Source organism: Vigna unguiculata, chromosome 2, assembly GCF_004118075.2.
Source record: "Vigna unguiculata cultivar IT97K-499-35 chromosome 2, ASM411807v1, whole genome shotgun sequence".
NCBI lineage: Eukaryota > Viridiplantae > Streptophyta > Magnoliopsida > Fabales > Fabaceae > Vigna > Vigna unguiculata.
In genome coordinates, this window is record NC_040280.1 from 31620778 (window position 1) to 31638873 (window position 18096).

General features: G+C 28.5%; 1 protein-coding gene across 4 annotated transcripts; it reads left to right on the forward strand.

Moving 5' to 3' along the window:
* Window positions 1-6568: 6568 nt before the first annotated feature.
* On the forward strand, window positions 6569-13099 carry LOC114173955 (probable serine/threonine-protein kinase SIS8). 4 transcript variants are annotated; one of them, XM_028058659.1, is made up of 17 exons: window positions 7115-7207; window positions 7318-7912; window positions 8153-8564; window positions 8671-8769; window positions 8862-8966; window positions 9445-9718; window positions 9823-10008; window positions 10435-10475; window positions 10554-10622; window positions 10715-10815; window positions 11052-11130; window positions 11234-11332; window positions 11406-11474; window positions 11621-11670; window positions 12057-12138; window positions 12400-12494; window positions 12583-13099. In XM_028058659.1, the coding sequence occupies exons 2-17, from the start codon at window positions 7851-7853 to the stop codon at window positions 12683-12685; spliced, it is 1926 nt and encodes a 641-aa protein (XP_027914460.1). In that variant the 5' UTR covers window positions 7115-7207; window positions 7318-7850; the 3' UTR covers window positions 12686-13099. The 4 variants fall into 4 exon arrangements, 3 of the variants coding, with proteins under 3 accessions (XP_027914458.1, XP_027914459.1, XP_027914460.1); XR_003602648.1 differs by lacking the exon at window positions 7318-7912 and having other exon boundaries at window positions 6569-7207; window positions 11406-11539; XM_028058657.1 differs by lacking the exon at window positions 7318-7912 and having other exon boundaries at window positions 6573-7207.
* The last annotated feature ends 4997 nt before the right edge of the window (window positions 13100-18096 follow it).

Below are 18096 nucleotides of genomic sequence, written 5' to 3' on the forward strand. Positions count from 1 at the left end.
TTATATATATAGGTTAATGGCGAAAAGGATTCTTATCTAAAATATCATATGAGATCTATATTTCAATTTCTATTGGCTTGGATTTGGAATATGATTTGTATCCACTACTTCCTTCTTCTCTTACCACTATTTTGTTTCTAAGCTTTTGTCTTGCTATCCTCACCAACACAGATCAGATATCTACAAATGTATCATGGAATACCTCGTCTACCAAATCAGAATTTGCCACGTAAGATTTTTTTTGGATATGTTGATCATAAGTAAATAGATGAACAGTGTGGGACACTTTGGTGGTAAAATTTTCGAGTTTTACAGAAGAGGGACAATGGTGCATTGATTCCATTGCTAGTTGATTTCAACCCGTAAAGCGTAAAATTTGTGTACAAGTAACTTACACGTATAATATTGAAGAAAAAAAAATAGTAAAAGTGTAAATTACTTGTCCACTAAAAATAAATGTGTACCATTCTACTAATTTCACAAAAGAGGTAAAAAAAATTTCCTCACTCAAATATATAATTTATTATGCTTTTTTTTAATCTTATTTCCATATAAACTATAAATTAAATATTAAAAATAATATATTGTTTAAATAAATATGCAAGTGAATATCAAACTTAATTTGTTAACTTAAGATGACATGATAAAAAAATGTTCAAATATAGATGCAGTTGAATAATCAAAATAACTTAAATAATCTTTTGTTTTCTTTTTGGAATTTTTTCATTTTTTGTTTATTTTTTATTTTGTTAAATTTAATTGGAAAAATTACAAGGACAAAATAGAAAAAAAATCAAAAATTGTGGTCATACAAATTAAGAGATCAAAACTAAAAAAAAAAAAAAAACGCTTGTAATATACAACTAGACAAGTAATATTTTAGGTACATTTTGCTTTAATGATTAAATATATTTTTAATCTCAAAATTTGTACGTGAAACTGAAATTGATTCAAATTTTGATACATTTTTGGATTATATATATATATATATATATATATATATATATATATATATATATTTTAAATTATAATTATATATTATTTATATTAAGTTTATATTATGGAAATAATAATAAAAAATAAAATAACAAATGTAATGGAAACATTGATTTATAAAAGAGATTAGGGTTTTGTTTTTGCTATAAAAATTTTCTACCATGTAAGTTATTATGAAAGTGTGTGAGGGCGAAAAAAATACAAAGAAATAGATTGAAAACAGAGATTGGAGAACACATAGACTGAGATTGAAATATACATTTATGCATGATCTCTCACATATCAAGCTTAATATCTTATAATGATTTATGTATGTTAGATTTATGATTCTTCTTATGATGTTTATTCCAAATTAATATAAACCATAATTATGATTTTAGAGATTCTTTTATGAAATTGGTATGAACCCTACTTATAATTTTTTCAAATTAGTATAATCTTTAATTATGAAATTTAGGGATTTTGTGTTTTCCTGCCTATGGTAAATTTTGTAAAGTTTTGAATTTATACAAGAGAGATGATAAATTTATATTAAAAAAATTATAATAAAGAGTAAAAGAATTAAAAATTTTTTGAAGGAGGAAAGTTTGTGATAAAGGTGTAAAAAAAATTGCATCTATGTTAGTTAACTTGAGAAATTTATGAGACCAAAAATTCAAGACAATGAAAAACAAATCTCTAAAGTTCATAGAGTTACATATAATGAATTTAAAAATTCATCAGAACGTAATCCGGGAAAAGTATCTTCAAATTTCACAATACTCACCAAATCAAATTGATGAGGTACGAAAGACTTATCTAAAATGTATTCATTGTTTGGTATTATGATATAATAACGAATGATAGTCATATTTTTTTGAATTCTATTATTATGTGTGCTTGTTTTAAGTAGAAGAAATGAGAAAAGAAAATAAAGAGCTTTTTTAACTAATATATATATATATATATATATATATATATATATATAATATAATATAATATAATTTGGCACTCTCAAATTTTTTGTCTAAGTTCCGCCACTGGTTGTAGTTAATTTAAATTAACAAAGTTAAATTTTTATATTGTATTTTGGATTTACGTTTGAGTTAAAATTTGTCAAAACGATATAAATAACTCAAATATCATTTTCAAGAATATCTGACATGTCAATAAAATGTAACAAAGATGAATTATGAACATTATATTTATTCACTTTTTAAATTTCAAAACTAAACAAATATGAGAGAGACGAAAGTTCTAATTTCGCATAAAAAATAAAAGTATATTTAACTTTTTATTACATAATGATAGCAACTAAACATAAAAATAGAACGTGATTTATTTTTGAATTCTAAATTCAAAGTAAATGGTTAAGTTAAGAAAAAAGAAATTTGAAGAGTTAAATGTGAATTTTGTTTTTTTTCTTAAATATAATTTTACTTTTTGAACTTTAAAACAAAATTGAAATTCTAGATCGTTCGAAATTTTTATATGATCTTCAAAATTTAAAATAGAATAAAATATTTATCTTAAATTTTGTTAGACTACAATATTTGTCGAACAATTCAAACAATTAAAATATTAGCAAAATCCCATTTAATATGTAAATAAAATTTAATATATTTGATTTAAAAGTATTATATCAATTATTTTTTAAAATTTAAATACTAAAATATATCAATATTTCAGACACGATAAATTCAAATTTAAAGCTAAGCTTAAAAAGTTAAAAACATATTTATTATTTTATTAATTATTCCTAAACTAAACAATCATTTGATCCAAATTTATACAAATTAAACCTTCAAACATTATAAATCGAAGCAACAACAATATATACGCAAGCAATATTTGTATTTTTAAAGGTAAAATTGTCACTTTATTTTCCATTTTCAAACATGTGTACGATAGAATAAATTCTCCTTTTATTCACACGTTTTCTTATTCGACATATATAAAAATAAGAAAAAATTGAAAGTAACGCGACACCTTTTAATTAAAAGTAAAAAAACAAAAGGAAATAAACTCTTAGCTTATCTGAGTTATATATATATATATATATATATATATATATATATATATATATATATATATATATATATATATATATATATATTATGTATCAAAATTCTTGAAAATTTTATGTGTTTCACTTTTTTATTATTGTTTACAAAATATAAATATAAAAAGATTAATATTCAAAAATTAAATGTCATGTATAACATGTGTAAAATTATAGAAAATCGCCTTAAAATAAGAATGACAATGCAGGATAAGTCAGATGAACGCGTCCGTAAGAAAAATGTGTTAGGTGGACTGACTATTTTAACTTGCTGACCCACTTAGGCCCGTCCTGCTTAATCCGCATAGGTTGCATCGATTTAAATTGCTAAAATTCAGTGACATCAACCTAATACTAGAGATGGCAAATAAACCCGTCCCCGTGGGTATTGCCCGAATCCGTCCCCGTTTTGACGGAGAATCCCCGCATTGACTGAGTATGGGTATGTGTATGGAGAATCCCCGACTTTTTCAATTGGGTATGGGGATGAGTTGAGGATGTACATATCCCCGCCATATTACCCGTCCCCATTTAAATTATTAAAATATTCCTAATTAATTAAATAACCATATATATATTATTTTTTATTTATTTTAATTATTTGGTTTGTCATGAAACTCATTTGCATTTCAATTATATTTTTCATCTTATCATAATCTTTATGTAATTATGTTCAAAATATGTATGTTAATTAAAAAATTTTATGTCTCACATTTGAATATTTATATTATTTTTTAATATTTTTATTTAATGTATATTTTTCTTTCACATGACAATGTTTAATACTCTCAATTTAAGTATTTAATAGCACAAACATTTCGTTTACTAGGTAATATAAAAAAAATCATTTATTTATTATTCTTATTATTAGTTTTTGTTTCATTTGAATAACTTTTTTATTTCACTAAAACATTTTTTTGTTATTTCTCAACTACTGAGTATATATGTTGATGTTTGAAAAGTTTTCTTAGATTTCTAAGACATTTTTCAACTTATCATACCCTTAATTATACATTTGTTTTCCTCTATGTGATTTCTTTCAATAGTCTCTCAAATTGTTTGTAAACATTTGTTAATTTTATAATATTTTTATTTCTTGTTTATTTTCATTATGTAGAATATTATTTCAATATATTTTATTTAATTATTTTTTATTTTTTAACTCATTATCAGTCATACTGTAAGTTTTTCACTATAATTATATAAATAACTTTTATTTACTACAATATAAAAATTTAATGTAATTGTCATTAATATTTTTTTATCACCATCCAACATAATTGAAGTTCAAAAGATACAAGGTCTATGTTAAAATTTTATTATTATGATTATTATTTGTTCTTTGTATCATTTTGATCAAATGACGTATTATAACTTTTATTAGTGTATAAAAAAGAGATTCATTAGAATTTAAAAGATTAAAGTAATCAAACATTTAAAATATATTTTAATTTGAATATTTGTTTTTCGTTTATATTTTTTAAAAAATATTTTTAAATATTGTCAACTAGGTTTCATTAATGTTTGTAAATTTAATAAATGTGTTGGTTTTCATGAAACTTTATTTGGTATTATAATCTAAAATGTAAACAATTATAATTTATTTTAAATTTTTATTATGATTATTATTTGTTCTTTGTATCATTTTGATCAAATGATGTATTATAACTTTTATTAGTGTATAAAAAAAATATTTATTAGAATTTAAAAGATTGGAGTAAACAAACATTTAAAATATCAATTATGTTCTTTGTATCATTTTGATCAAATGATGTATTATAACTTTTATTAGTGTATAAAAAAAAGATTTAATAGAATTTAAAAGATTGAAGTAAACAAACATTTAAAATATATTTTAATTTGAATATTTGTTTTTCTTTTATATTTTTTAAAAAAATATTTTTAAATTTTATCAATTATGTTTCATTAATTTTTGCAAATTTAATAATTATTTTAGTTTTCATGAAATTTTATTTGGTGTTATTATATAAAATGTAGACAATTATAATTTATTTTAAAGTATTTGATATCGAAGAAACAATCATCATTCTAATATTGAATATTTGATAATATTATGTTTCCTTTATCATAATTTTTTTATTATTTTATAAAAATTAATTAAAATTAATATTGAAGTAGTAAGAAAATGGATATGGGTATGGGTACGAGATTATACCCGTTACCCGATGGGGATGAGGATGAGTCAAAAGTTTAATATCCGTTGGGTTTGGGTATGGGGATGATGATGAATTTGTTTTACGGAAATGAATATGGGATAGCGAAACCCGTGCCCGTCCCGCTCCGTTGCCATCCCTACCTAATACATTATGTGTGTTTGTCTTTTAAGTAAGTTACTCATTAGAATAAAAGTACTTTATTGTTTGTGTTTCTTCGTTAATTTTAATCTAGATCAAGATCATTCTTATTTTAAACATACTTATACTTAAAAAATTATGAATTATGAAATTTGAATATCACTTTAAAAAAAGAAATAAACTTGTAAAATGATTTATTTTTACTAATTTAATTAAATAAAAATAAAAATATTGAAATCTTATACCTTAATGAATAAAATAAAAAATAAATATTTTTTTATGCAAATCATCGACGTATCAACAAATTGACGAGTCAAACATTATACAAGCAGGACGCATAATCATCCCTACCTTCGATCTCCGGATACTGTTACATTATTTAGGTTTTTCAATATAAGTTAATGGATGATTTTATTTAAAAAATAATTTGGTGGTTAAATATACTAACTATAAACTTAACAACTATTTGATATTTTAAAATATTGACTACATAGATCAATGTTCATTTATATAAATGATTTAATTTTTTATTTCATATAGATATATAATTATAAATGATGAATCTATGACAAAATTCTAGCAAAAATTAGATAAAATAGGACTGTCGCTGCAACAAGGTGAGTCACAGTCAACCATTAATCAGATGAATGTTAATAAACATTTTTTAAAATACCAATTAAAGTAACAGTAACTATAATTGTAATAAAAATATTTTTTTTTTCTATTTATATGACTATTTGTGTTCCTAGTTTGTACCTCATAAATGATAGGCTTTTCATCAAACAACGCGTTTGAAGTGGTTGACCTCGTGTTGCCATAAAATTGGATTTTGTTACGCATACCCTACACAATCACCTTGTTGTGTAGTGGGGAAGTTTTAATATACTAAAATAATTGAATATGTGACTATTCATTTGAGTGGAAGCAACATAAAATAATACCCTCCCACTTGCCTCCGATCCTTATCTCTCTCCGTCTGTTTCTATTTGATTTTTTCACAACATGCATTTATTAGTACAACAATAACACAAAGTTATTTTGAGTAAATAATGCACTATTATAAACTGTTATTTATAGGTGTGTGTGAATTTGATTTATATAATTAAAAAAATAATATTCTCCAACAGAAGAAAAATGCAATTAAATTTATTTAAAATTGGTCACCCTTGGAAGGGACCCTTTCAGGTAACATAAACAAAATAGCAAAAAATAGCAAAAACCAAGTAGCAACAGGGTTTATAAGTTTCCGGTGAGCAAATCGTTGCTGGTGTGAGTGTTGTCCAAACACAAAAAACGCAGCGTTCTGTTGTAGAAACGCGATTGGTGGTATCTTCCGGCGATCCTATCGGTGTGCGCACTGGATAGCTTCCGTGGCCGGCCACCGACACGTGGCGAAGAGCCTTTAGGCCCAAGGCTCGCATTGGACAGAGACGCAGTCGCAATTAAAACCAATAAAATAAATGAATAAACAAATGGTTTGTGCAGAAGCCAAGCGAGGAACCGGCGAATAAACAAACTAACTGTTATGTATGCGCATTGCGCACCTCACAACCAGAGTTCTGTCCAATTCAATGAACGGCGGCGAGGAGAGAGAGACAACAGCGTTCCGAGCTCTGGCGGATCGGTGCCGGAGCCTCGAGGAGAAGCAGGCCAAGCTGAGGGAGGAATTCGATGAGCTACTGCAAAAGAAGCTCACAGTCAGGCACGATAAGGATAACGAGGTCATTGCTGATTCAACAACCTTCGGTTTTCTCTCCCGTTACTTCTTCTCCGGAAGTCCGTACGCAACCGTGCTGAAATGTATGGGCCACGCTGTTCACGTCGTCAGAGTTCCCTCCGCTGAGATCGTATACTGGTATAATAATAAATCGTAGAGGCTACATTTTTTTATTTGAATCGTTTCTTCTTTCTGGTAATTTTTACTCTCTGAGACTATTCACGGTGTTGTAATTTTTAATGGAACAGTTGAACGCTGTAGAGATGGATAGTGAATAGGATGTGTGAGAAACTAGTTTCGAGTTTGGTTAGACATCCGCACGATGTCGTTTAGAGTGCTATATTGGGAATTGAATGAGTTATTTCGGTTGAAAGTTTATTTGGTAAAACATGTTTTGAATGATTCGATAGGGGAGTATTCCAATTCGGCAAGTCCGCAACATAGCAAATAAGAAAGGTTCGTGGGGATCACTGCACTGGATCAGTTTGCAGGATATTTTGAACATTTTAAACTGAGGATGGTGGGGGAAGCCTTGGGAATTGGAATTAGAAGTCCCTGTGTGCAAGTCTTCCTTATAAAAAAGGACAGAGTGTTCGACATTTTAGTTCTGTGTTGAAATTGGCCATTCTACTGGGAGTCACATTGAAGTTACTAAGGAAAAGAGACATCGTGTTGCATTTTCTTCAGTAGTTAGTGGTTTGCTTTGCTTAACAAGTGTTAATCGTGTTTAGCAATTGTGGATCACTCTAGCACCCTGTGTCGTGAAGTCATATCCGTAAATATGGATCTGTATTTGGGGGAAAGTGATAAGAAGCTGATTTTTCACAAAGCTAATTGGATCCGGTATGTAATTAAAATCACGAAAACCTTTAGTGTAAAAGATATTAAATCTAAAAAGATTAATGGTTAGAAATTGGCTTTTGAACCGTCATAACACTTGTATGTGCTCTCTTATTCGCTGATAATCAGGTCGAATTTCAGTCAAGATTTCACTTTTTTTTTTCAAATTTCGAAAAAGTTACCTCTGCAAATATTCCTTTTGTTTCTCAGATTGCTTTTGAGCCAAACCTATTTCCATTTCAGGAATCACACCGCCGAAACTCTGTATGGATGGAAAGACTACGAAATCATTGGCCAAAGAGTAACTAAAGTCCTAATTGCTGAGGAAAATTATGTATCTCTACAAAACATTCTGGAAAGGGTGGTTTCCGGAGTTCCATGGTCTGGGAAGTTTCCTTTCAAAAAGAAATCTGGTGAAGTAGTTATGGCATTGGTAACAAAAACTCCTCTTTATGAGGGTGGTGAGCTTGTTGGTGTTATAACTGTTTCAAGTGATGCGGCTATATTAAAATCTACAAATTCAGAAAATCAAACATACAAGTCTGCTAGCAATGGCCAACCTGGAGTACGGAGGTTAAACTTTAAAAGAATTCAGTGGCCACCACGACCAACCATTGCACCAATGCCACAGATTGCTTCATCTGTTTCTAATCTGGTTCTCATTAGTGTGATATTTTTTATAATTTTATTCTTTTTTATTTTGGTTTATTTTTATCATTTGCTAAATTGGATTATAGAACCCTATTTTTTATATCTACCAGGCATCAAAGCTTCTCCCACTGCTGCATAGTTCCGATGACACAGTTTCCAAGAATACTTCAACAGATGGTGATGAAAAGATGGAGAAGCGTGGCATATATGTATGTTTTTGTTCATCTCGAGGATGTAGTATCTGAGTAGGTGTTAACTATTATAACGTTTTAAGTTTTCGTCCCTTAAATTCGAATTTCAGGAAACAAAACCTTATTCCAGACATTTCCGTAAAGAAAACACAATTGTCACGGAGGCCTCTGAGGAGAATGAGTCGACTGCAGAATTTGGCCAACCTTCTAAAATTGTAAATAAAATCTTTTACTTTCCCTTTTATTAGTTACTCTAATTGCCTAATTTATATTGATAAAGTGATACTTCATCTAAAATCATAAATTTAGAGGCTGAACCTTTGTAGGGCACTATGAAGCTTAGATCCCAAATTAATGCCATTTAAGTATATGCTAACAGAAACTGAGCATATACTGCAGGCCCATATGAATCTGTAAACTCTGCATTGGTTTGATCTATTTAGTACATAATATTTGTTTAAAATTTTGTGTCTGTGAACCTTTGTGGGGTACTTATGGAACGTGGATACCAAACTAATGCAGTTCTCCAGCAGAATCCAAGTATATGCCGGAGGTCCACTTGACATTGTGAATGCTGCATTGGTTTGACCTGTAGTATATAATATCTGTTTAAAAATTGTGTGATGTGAAACTTCTGTGTAACATTTTATCCATTTTAGATACGTGATCCTCTCTATAATTAAATCACTTCAGGCAGCCAAGCTTCAAACTGGGGTACGTGCAAAATATGGGAAGGATAATGGAAAAATAAGAAATAATTGTGCAGATGATAATTCAGGAAGCAATAGAATGAATTATGAAAATGATTCATCTGGAGGTTTAGTTCCATTAAATGGATACCAGGATGTTGTTAATGGAGCAGATAAAGAACAAAATCTTCAGAAATGTAGTTCTTCACTTGCACTGAAGAGAGCAGATACAACAGCGTGTGCATCTAGAGCTTCTACTGTTTCCAAAGATTATTCTGGTAAGCCTTTCTCTGGGGAGTGGTGTGAATTTTTTGATTCTCCCATTCCCCATATCCATTGTTATGATTACATTGTCTATTTGATCACAAGAAATTGGAACCAGAGGCTACGACTATGGTGACAGGAGATGAAGTACAAAAGCAGCAAGAAGGGTCGCAACTGCCAAGTTCGAGGGAGAGTACAGGCAGCCATGAAAGTTTGTCGGGCAAAGGGGATTATGAGTCAAACTCTGTTTCAGAGTGTGAAATCCATTGGGAAGACCTTCAATTAAGAGAAGAGATTGGACAAGGTAATGAATTCTATTATTATGCATTTTATAGTTCCTCTGTGTTGAGGAGTTTAAATGCTAGAATGTTTTTATTTGTAAATAGCGGCGTAAGTTTAGAAAACGAAGTATATGGAGCAGTCTCAAAATAATATCAATATCATTTTCCCCTCTTAAATCTAAGTGGCCTATGATCCTTTATGCCACAAATAAATTCAATCTTTTTGAAGGAAACTTCAGTGTCTAGTGGTGATGAATTGTCATAAAGAAGTAACCAAGAATATTTGCTCAAACATCTCAAGGTAGAACGAGAAATTTCTAATGGATATCTTTTCAAATAATTAGGTTGATCTACCTGCATCTTTCTTTTCGTAGAACATAAAATGTTTCTGAATATTCCTTTTTCAACTAATGATTGCTGACATAGTTATGTTCTACTGAATCTTGTAGGTTCTTATGCAACTGTTTATCATGGAATTTGGAATGGATCGGTATAAAATTACTACATTCTTCTATGTTACTAATAGTATTGACTGGCCATCTGCTCTAAAACTTATTTTCTCTTTCAGGATGTTGCAGTCAAGGTTTATTTTGGGAACGGATACACAGAGGAGACTTTACAAGATTACAGAAAAGAGGTCTCTATCTCTCTCTCTCTCTCTCTCTCTCTCTGTGTGTCTTGCTTTAAATAGAAAGCAACTGATACATGAATCCTTTGTGTATACTTCAGATTGATATAATGAAGAGATTGAGACACCCTAATGTATTACTTTTCATGGGAGCAGTATATTCACAGGAAAGGCTTGCCATTGTTACAGAGTTATTACCTAGGTAAGATTTTCGACATCATCATCTTTGAGCTTATTAAAGGAGTTGCACTGTGGTAGAAGCACATAAAATATCATGTTTGAGGTATCGATTATATTTTTGTTACTTAGGTAATAGAGCTGGGTATTAGTAGTGAATATGAATATCTCACGCACGGTGCACAACAAAATCCCCATTTACATTTTTTTTGTATGTAAATTATAGGAATCATCTTAAATTGATTTTATTTTGCACGTTAGGGGAAGCCTTTTCAAAAATCTACATAGGAACAAACAGACATTAGACATCAGAAGACGTCTAAGGATGGCTCTTGATGTAGTGCGTGTCCTCTCCCACTTCACATACAAATGTTGAGAGCAAGCTGGTGGCTTGTTGAACCTTCATTTTATAATGTTCTAAATCACATTGTTGTCCATTTCAGGCTAGAGGAATGAATTATCTTCATCACAGAAATCCACCAATTGTGCATCGAGATCTGAAGTCTTCCAACCTGCTTGTAGATAAAAACTGGACTGTAAAGGTGATCAATGCTTCAAAATGCATTTGACGGGCCTAGGATGGTTCAATATAATGAGTTTTGTTTTTTTCCTTAGGTTGGAGATTTTGGCCTGTCTAGGTTGAAGGATGCAACTTTATTGAATACAAAATCTGGGAGAGGCACCGTAATGACGTCACTCGCTTTTTTCATTTTTAAATATGAAACTTCTGACCTGAACAGCTGGCAACTGTAAAATCTTTAGTTTGTTTTTAGTGAATGAAGTTTTATTTCTGTATCTTGCTAACAATCATATTTGTTGTTAAAATGCAGCCTCAATGGATGGCCCCTGAAGTCCTTAGAAACGAACCTTCAAATGAGAAGTAATTCCTTGGAACTGTGACTCAACCGATTGTGTTCATCCTGGAATTTTCTGGAAACTTTGAAAATGGAGACGATATTCTGAACAATGAATTTTTTCAAAAAGTTTTCCAAATTGTCATTTTCCCTAATTATTTGCTAACTTGCCCTAATGATCTTGAGGAATTGTTATATCAGCTTTAAATGTCCAGTGTTTAAAATCTTTGATTAGAAACTTCTATATAGCTGCAGTTTGAGTTTTTTCCATCACTGTCCCACCTTCTCCAGTTTCCAAAAATATCGCTAGTTTGGAAGTTATTCTGTACTTGCAAATAGTGCCTAGATCCTATTGAATTGGTAATGCAGTTGATGCTTCTGAAGTAATGAATTTCTTTCATTTTCTAAACAGGTCTGATGTATTCAGTTTCGGTGTCATCCTCTGGGAACTAATGACTCAATCTATTCCGTGGAAAAATTTGAATTCCTTACAGGTTTCTCTCTCCTAGAAACACATGTAATTTCAACATAAATTCGTCTGTACAACTAATAGTGCTGTTAACTAACACATCTCCTCACATCACTTTGATTGACCAATTTTCTTAAGAATTTTAATTAAAGTTACATACTTAGATGGTTAAGTAAATATGTTTAACAATTGATTAATTAACAAGTGTAAGCATCATTATTCATCTTAAACGCCGAGAAATCTGAACACTGGGATTTTTTTATGACCATTGTATTTTACTTTAAAGGTTGTTGGAGTCGTAGGCTTTATAGACAGACGACTGGACCTTCCGGAAGACCTTGATCCCCATGTTGCGTCAATCATCCATGATTGCTGGCGAAGGTGCTTCTACAAACACACTTCAGTTTTAATATGATACAGATTTCCTTCTTCGTTCTAACTCAGTTTTACTTGTGTTAAATCGGAGCAGTGATCCAGATCGACGCCCATCATTTGAAGAGCTGATCCAGAGAACATTATTCCTTGTCAACAGAGTAACAGCAGTGTCAATTAGGAGAATTGCAGAATCATAAACGTTTTATACGTTTTGGGCTTCGCTTTCTCAAGATGTGTTTGTTAAAAACAGATTATGAGAAGCACAAACAACAAATTCAGTGGCAACTGGCAACCCTTAAAACATTCTTCCTTCCGAATGTAGAAGGAAGAACTCGAGAGAGAGAAACGGAAGAGGTGGGAGTAGGCGATAAAAATGCTTATAATTTTGTTTGAAGTCTTTGTAAATATCGAATTCCGTGTGCAATCTTGGATATAAGGTTCAAAAATATTTTATTTTGATCACTGGAGGTGAAGCTGATCCATGACGTGCTCCTTCTGGGATCGGTTACTGAAATAGTGAATAGCAGAATAATTTCCATTTTTTGGACGAGCATTCAAAATTGAATCCTTCTGGGTTGCTGGATTTGACTCCAGATCCTTTGTGTAACTTATATCCACAGCTTCAGGAATTCATTTCAATAATAATGAGATAAAAAAATTAAATACTACTATTTTTTCAAAATTTTAAAGATAATAAATTTATAAAACTTCTTTCTTACATGATATTTTTAACTCAGACTCTCTTCGATTAAGCCTCAAATAAGCTGATTTGCAACTATGCATTTAAGATGTCATAGGTGTTTCTTTGTAGAGAAATGTCTTGATTTGATAAGATAGATTTACAAAATTAGATAAAAATTTCATCTCTTCTTTATATAGTATATTTTAATGAATGTAACTCTATTTTACAAATTTATCCTTATCCGAAATATACCACTGCATTTTATTTTATAAGTTATTATACATTATTATTATTATTATTATTTATTAATTATTATTTATTTATTAATATTATTTATATATATAATTTTTATTTTTATTATTTTATTATTTTATTATATAATAAAATAATAATATATACTTATATTTATATATATATATATATATATATATATATTTATATATATATATATATATAATAAAAATAATTATAATTATTATTAATAATATATGTATATAATAATTAAAATTTAATATTTTTTATTTATTTCAAAATTATTTAATTTTATTTTTATTAAAAGAAAAGTTTGGTCATTTTTAAATTTTATTTATTATAATTTTTTTTAATCTATCACAATACTCAAATCATTCACTAATTTTCATAAAATTTATCTTCAAATTCACTCAAGTTACTCTTTAAATTCACTCAAAGAAACACACATAGTCATCTACACAAATTCATCTTCAAACCATCCATTAAATCCATCTTCTCAAGCGAACATAGCCTTAGTTTTAATTTCATGCTTAGATTTTTCATGTTAAAACTCTGTTATTTTATCATTCTATTGATAAACAATTCTTTCTATCTTGTATAATTTAATGATCCTAAGTTATTATATAAGTGGAAGAGGAAGTACAAAAGACTAAGACTCTGTTTTTCTAAGCTGATTACTCATATTAGCTGATTTGCAACGATACATTTAAGATATCATAGGTATTCGTTTGAAGAGAAATGCCTTGATTTGATAAGATAGATTTACAAAATCAGATAAAAATTTCATCTCTTCTTTATATAGTATATTTGAATGAATGCAACTCTATTTTACAAATTTATCCTCATCCGAGATATACCACTGCATTTTATAAGTTATTGTACATTATTATTATTTATTTATTTATTAATATTATTTTATTATATATATATATATAATAAAATAATAATATATACTTATATGTATAATAATAATAGTTATTATTAACTAGCGAAAACACATGTGTTTTCGCGTCTGTGTGCTCGCTTTTTTTAATGTATCTATATGTATAATATTAAGAATAATCAATGACAATTTATGATGTATGATGGGTACACGTAAATTGGTTGAAAAAGATAGGAGTAAATTACTAATTCGTAAGATTGTGTATCAACTAATATTTAATACATTTGATCAAGATTTGGAGTTATTGAGCTATATGTGAATGTGATGGAGTAAATGGTAGCTGTCGGTGTCTATAAATATACATTTGTTAAGAAACTGAAATACATATTTACTACATACATGATGTAGAAAAAAATTAGTAAATGAAAGTATCATAGATTTACATCCTTAAACATTTCTTTAGAAATCATAGGAGCGCAAAAAAAAAATCTTTTTCATTCATCTATAACAATATATAAAGAATAGACACAATCAATCAACAATTAACGTTATTTTAATACAGTAGAAAATGTATTTTTTATTTCTTCTTGTAAATATTTTATAATTACTTGTTGATTAACCTTTAAATGCATTAGAGATTTCCTTCCTTCATACTTATTGTACTTACATTGTAATGTGCTTCCTGAAAAAAAAATGGCATATGCTTCTTCATCTCTTTGATTTGATTATCTAGTTGTTGTCTATTAAATGAAATTTTCAAAATGGTTTATAAATTTATTTAGATCTTTACCCTTAATATTTTGCCACTGTAGAAGAGATTTGTAGTTATTTTAGACAAAATTTAACATCTACATTGGGATAGATTAATATCTCTCTCGTAGTAGTAGTAGACTTGATTAATTTTATTATAGCATGAAATTATGTGTACCCTCATATAAAAATGTATCCTTAAAAGAAATTATTAAGATAAATCAAGATTGTAAGAAGTTCAATTTGGACCTTTTAAAATAAAACGAAAAGTAATGAGAGGCTAAAAAATAATCAAGGAATTAAAAAATAAATAAATAAAAGATAAGAAAAGGAATCATTAGTTGTTCTGTAAAAAAAATATTGATAACAGTGACTTGACCAATATAATAACGATAGGTCTAATGAATATCTTTAATATATTCCTTTAGTTGTACGTTATTTTTGTTATTTCTTTGTTATGTTTTTTTGTTTCTTCTATTTTCTCTTTATATTTAAGAATATATTATTCTTATAAAATTATTTTATCTTTTAGGAATAAACAAAATTAATCTAACTAAACTTAACTATAATTATTTGTATTATATTAAAGTAAAAAAAAAACTATTTTTAATAAAAATTAAATATTATAGTAAAAACATTAATATAAATTAAACCATATTTAGGCTTTTACCAATTTCGGAACTCTATGTTCTCCACTTTGACAAAATAGTTGTTTGTGTGAAAGGTGAATAAAAACAAATTCAAGCTTGTCCTTTGGATTTTTTTTTTATTGAAAGTATACAGTTTGTTTATGTTATTGTTTATACACTTGCTATATTTAATTTGGGAAAAAACATTGTGTTTCAATTGTTTAAGAGGGACCTTACGATTGTGGTGTTGGTGCTGAAAAAACTTTTGGATATGACATTGTTTGCGCACATTACAAAACTCTCATTTTGCTTTATATTAATTAATTATGAATGTGTAAAATTTTCCTTTAAATTTTCTCTCTTTTTGAAATTGTTTTAAGATTAAGAACAACTAAAGAGTATTTCAGTTCAGTTTGGTTCGATTCAGTTTGCTTTGGTTTGGTTTGGTTCGGTTTAGTGCGGTCCGGTTCAGTGCGATTTGATAAGGTCTGGTCCGGTTTGGTTCGGTTCGGTTCGGTTTGGTTCGATCTGGTCTGGTTCATTTCGGTTCAATGTGGTTCAGTTCGGTTTATTGCGGTTCAATTCAGTTCAGTGTTGTTCGAATCGGTCCAATCCGGTTCAATTTGGTCAGGTTCGGTTCAGTTCAGTTCAATAAAGGATTTTTAATGAATTTTTAAAATAGTTGTTAAATGTAAAATTAGAAAATAAAATATGAACATAAGAGAGTTTTAAAACAACTGTTACAGACAAAAGAGATTTTTAGACTAACGGTTAAAATAAACTATTTATAAAATAATTAGTTTTTAAAATAATAATTAATGGTAAAATTGAAATAACGAAATATGGACACAAAAGAGGATATCCTCTTGATATATTGTTATAGATGAACAAAATTAATCTAACTAAACTTAACTATAATTATATGTATAATATTAAAGAAAAAAAACTATTTTTAATAAAAACTAAATATTATAGTAATAAAAATTAAACCTTATTATTTTACCGTTTATTTTTAAAAAATTGAACTTTTATCGGTTAACTGCTCACTAATTGAATTATGTATTTTATTTTCTCATTTTTCTTCATTAGCCTCTTATATTAAACACCGCGCACACTCCACCTTTTAATTCAATCACCACCATTGAGACATATATCATGAGCTTCTCATCCCCGTCACTACTATATAAGGCCCATGTCGCCTTGCTCTCGTCGTCCCACCTTACCACCTTCACTACAATTCTAACACCTCACATTCCGCCCAAATGATATGTCTTATTTTGAACCTTGACTCTAACTAACATTTTATCCTTCTCTTATATGTCTTTTGCATTCTTCTCATTTTTTCATACTTAATGCTTCACTGCTCTCATCTCACTTTTCTTTTTCATCGTCTTATAATATTTTTCTTAAATATTTAGGCTTTTACAAATTTCGAAACTCTATGTTCTCCACTTTGACAAAATCGTTACTTATGTGAAAGGTGAATACAAACAAATTCAAGCTTGTCCTTTGGATTTTTTTTATTGAAAGTATACAATTTATTTATCTTATTGTTTATACACTTGTTATATTTAATTTGGGAAAAACATTGTGTTTCAATTGTTTAAGAGGGACCTTACGATTGTGGTGTTGGTGCTAAAAAAACTTTTGGGTATGAAATTTTTTGCGCACATTACAAAGCGACTATCATTTTGCTCTATATTAATTAATTATGAATGTGTAAAATTTTGCTTTAAATTTTCTCCTTTTTTTGAAATTGTTTTAAAATTCAGAACAACTAAAGAGTATTTCAGTTCAGTTTGGTTCGATTCAGTTTGCTTTGGTTTGGTTCAGTCTGGTTCGGTCCGGTCTGGTCCGGTTCGGTTTAGTGCGGTCCGATTCAGTGCGGTTTGATTCGATCCAGTCAGTTTGGTTTGGTTTGGTTCGGTCTGGTCTGGTTCATTTTGGTTCAATGTGGTTCGGTTCGATTTATTACGGTTCAATTCGGTTCAGTGTTGTTCGAATCGGTCCAATCCGGTTCAATTTGGTCAGGTTCGGTTCAGTTCAGTTCAATAAAGGATTTTTAATGAATTTTTAAAATAGTTGTTAAATGTAAAATTAGAAAATAAAACATGAACATAAGAGAGTTTTAAAACAACTGTTACAGACAAAAGAGATTTTTAGACTAACGGTTAAAATAAACTATTTATAAAATAATTAGTTTTTAAAATAATAATTAATGGTAAAATTGAAATAACGAAATATGGACACAAAAGAGGATATCATCTTTATATATTGTTATAGATGAATAAAATTAATCTAACTAAACTGAACTATAATTATTTGTACAATATTAAAGTAAAAAAAAACTATTTTTAATAAAAATTAAATATTAAAGTAATAAAAATTAAACCGTATTATTTTACTGTTCAT

Excerpts from the sequence above, each read along its gene's own strand:
- LOC114173955 (XM_028058657.1), top strand. The coding sequence starts at position 6,882 with ATGCGCATTGCGCACCTCACAACCAGAGTTCTGTCCAATTCAATGAAC. Across the intron at positions 10,476-10,553 it reads ATGGAATTTGGAATGGATCG|GATGTTGCAGTCAAGGTTTA; the intron begins GTATAAAATTAC and ends TTTCTCTTTCAG. Across the intron at positions 12,495-12,582 it reads ATCCATGATTGCTGGCGAAG|TGATCCAGATCGACGCCCAT; the intron begins GTGCTTCTACAA and ends AAATCGGAGCAG.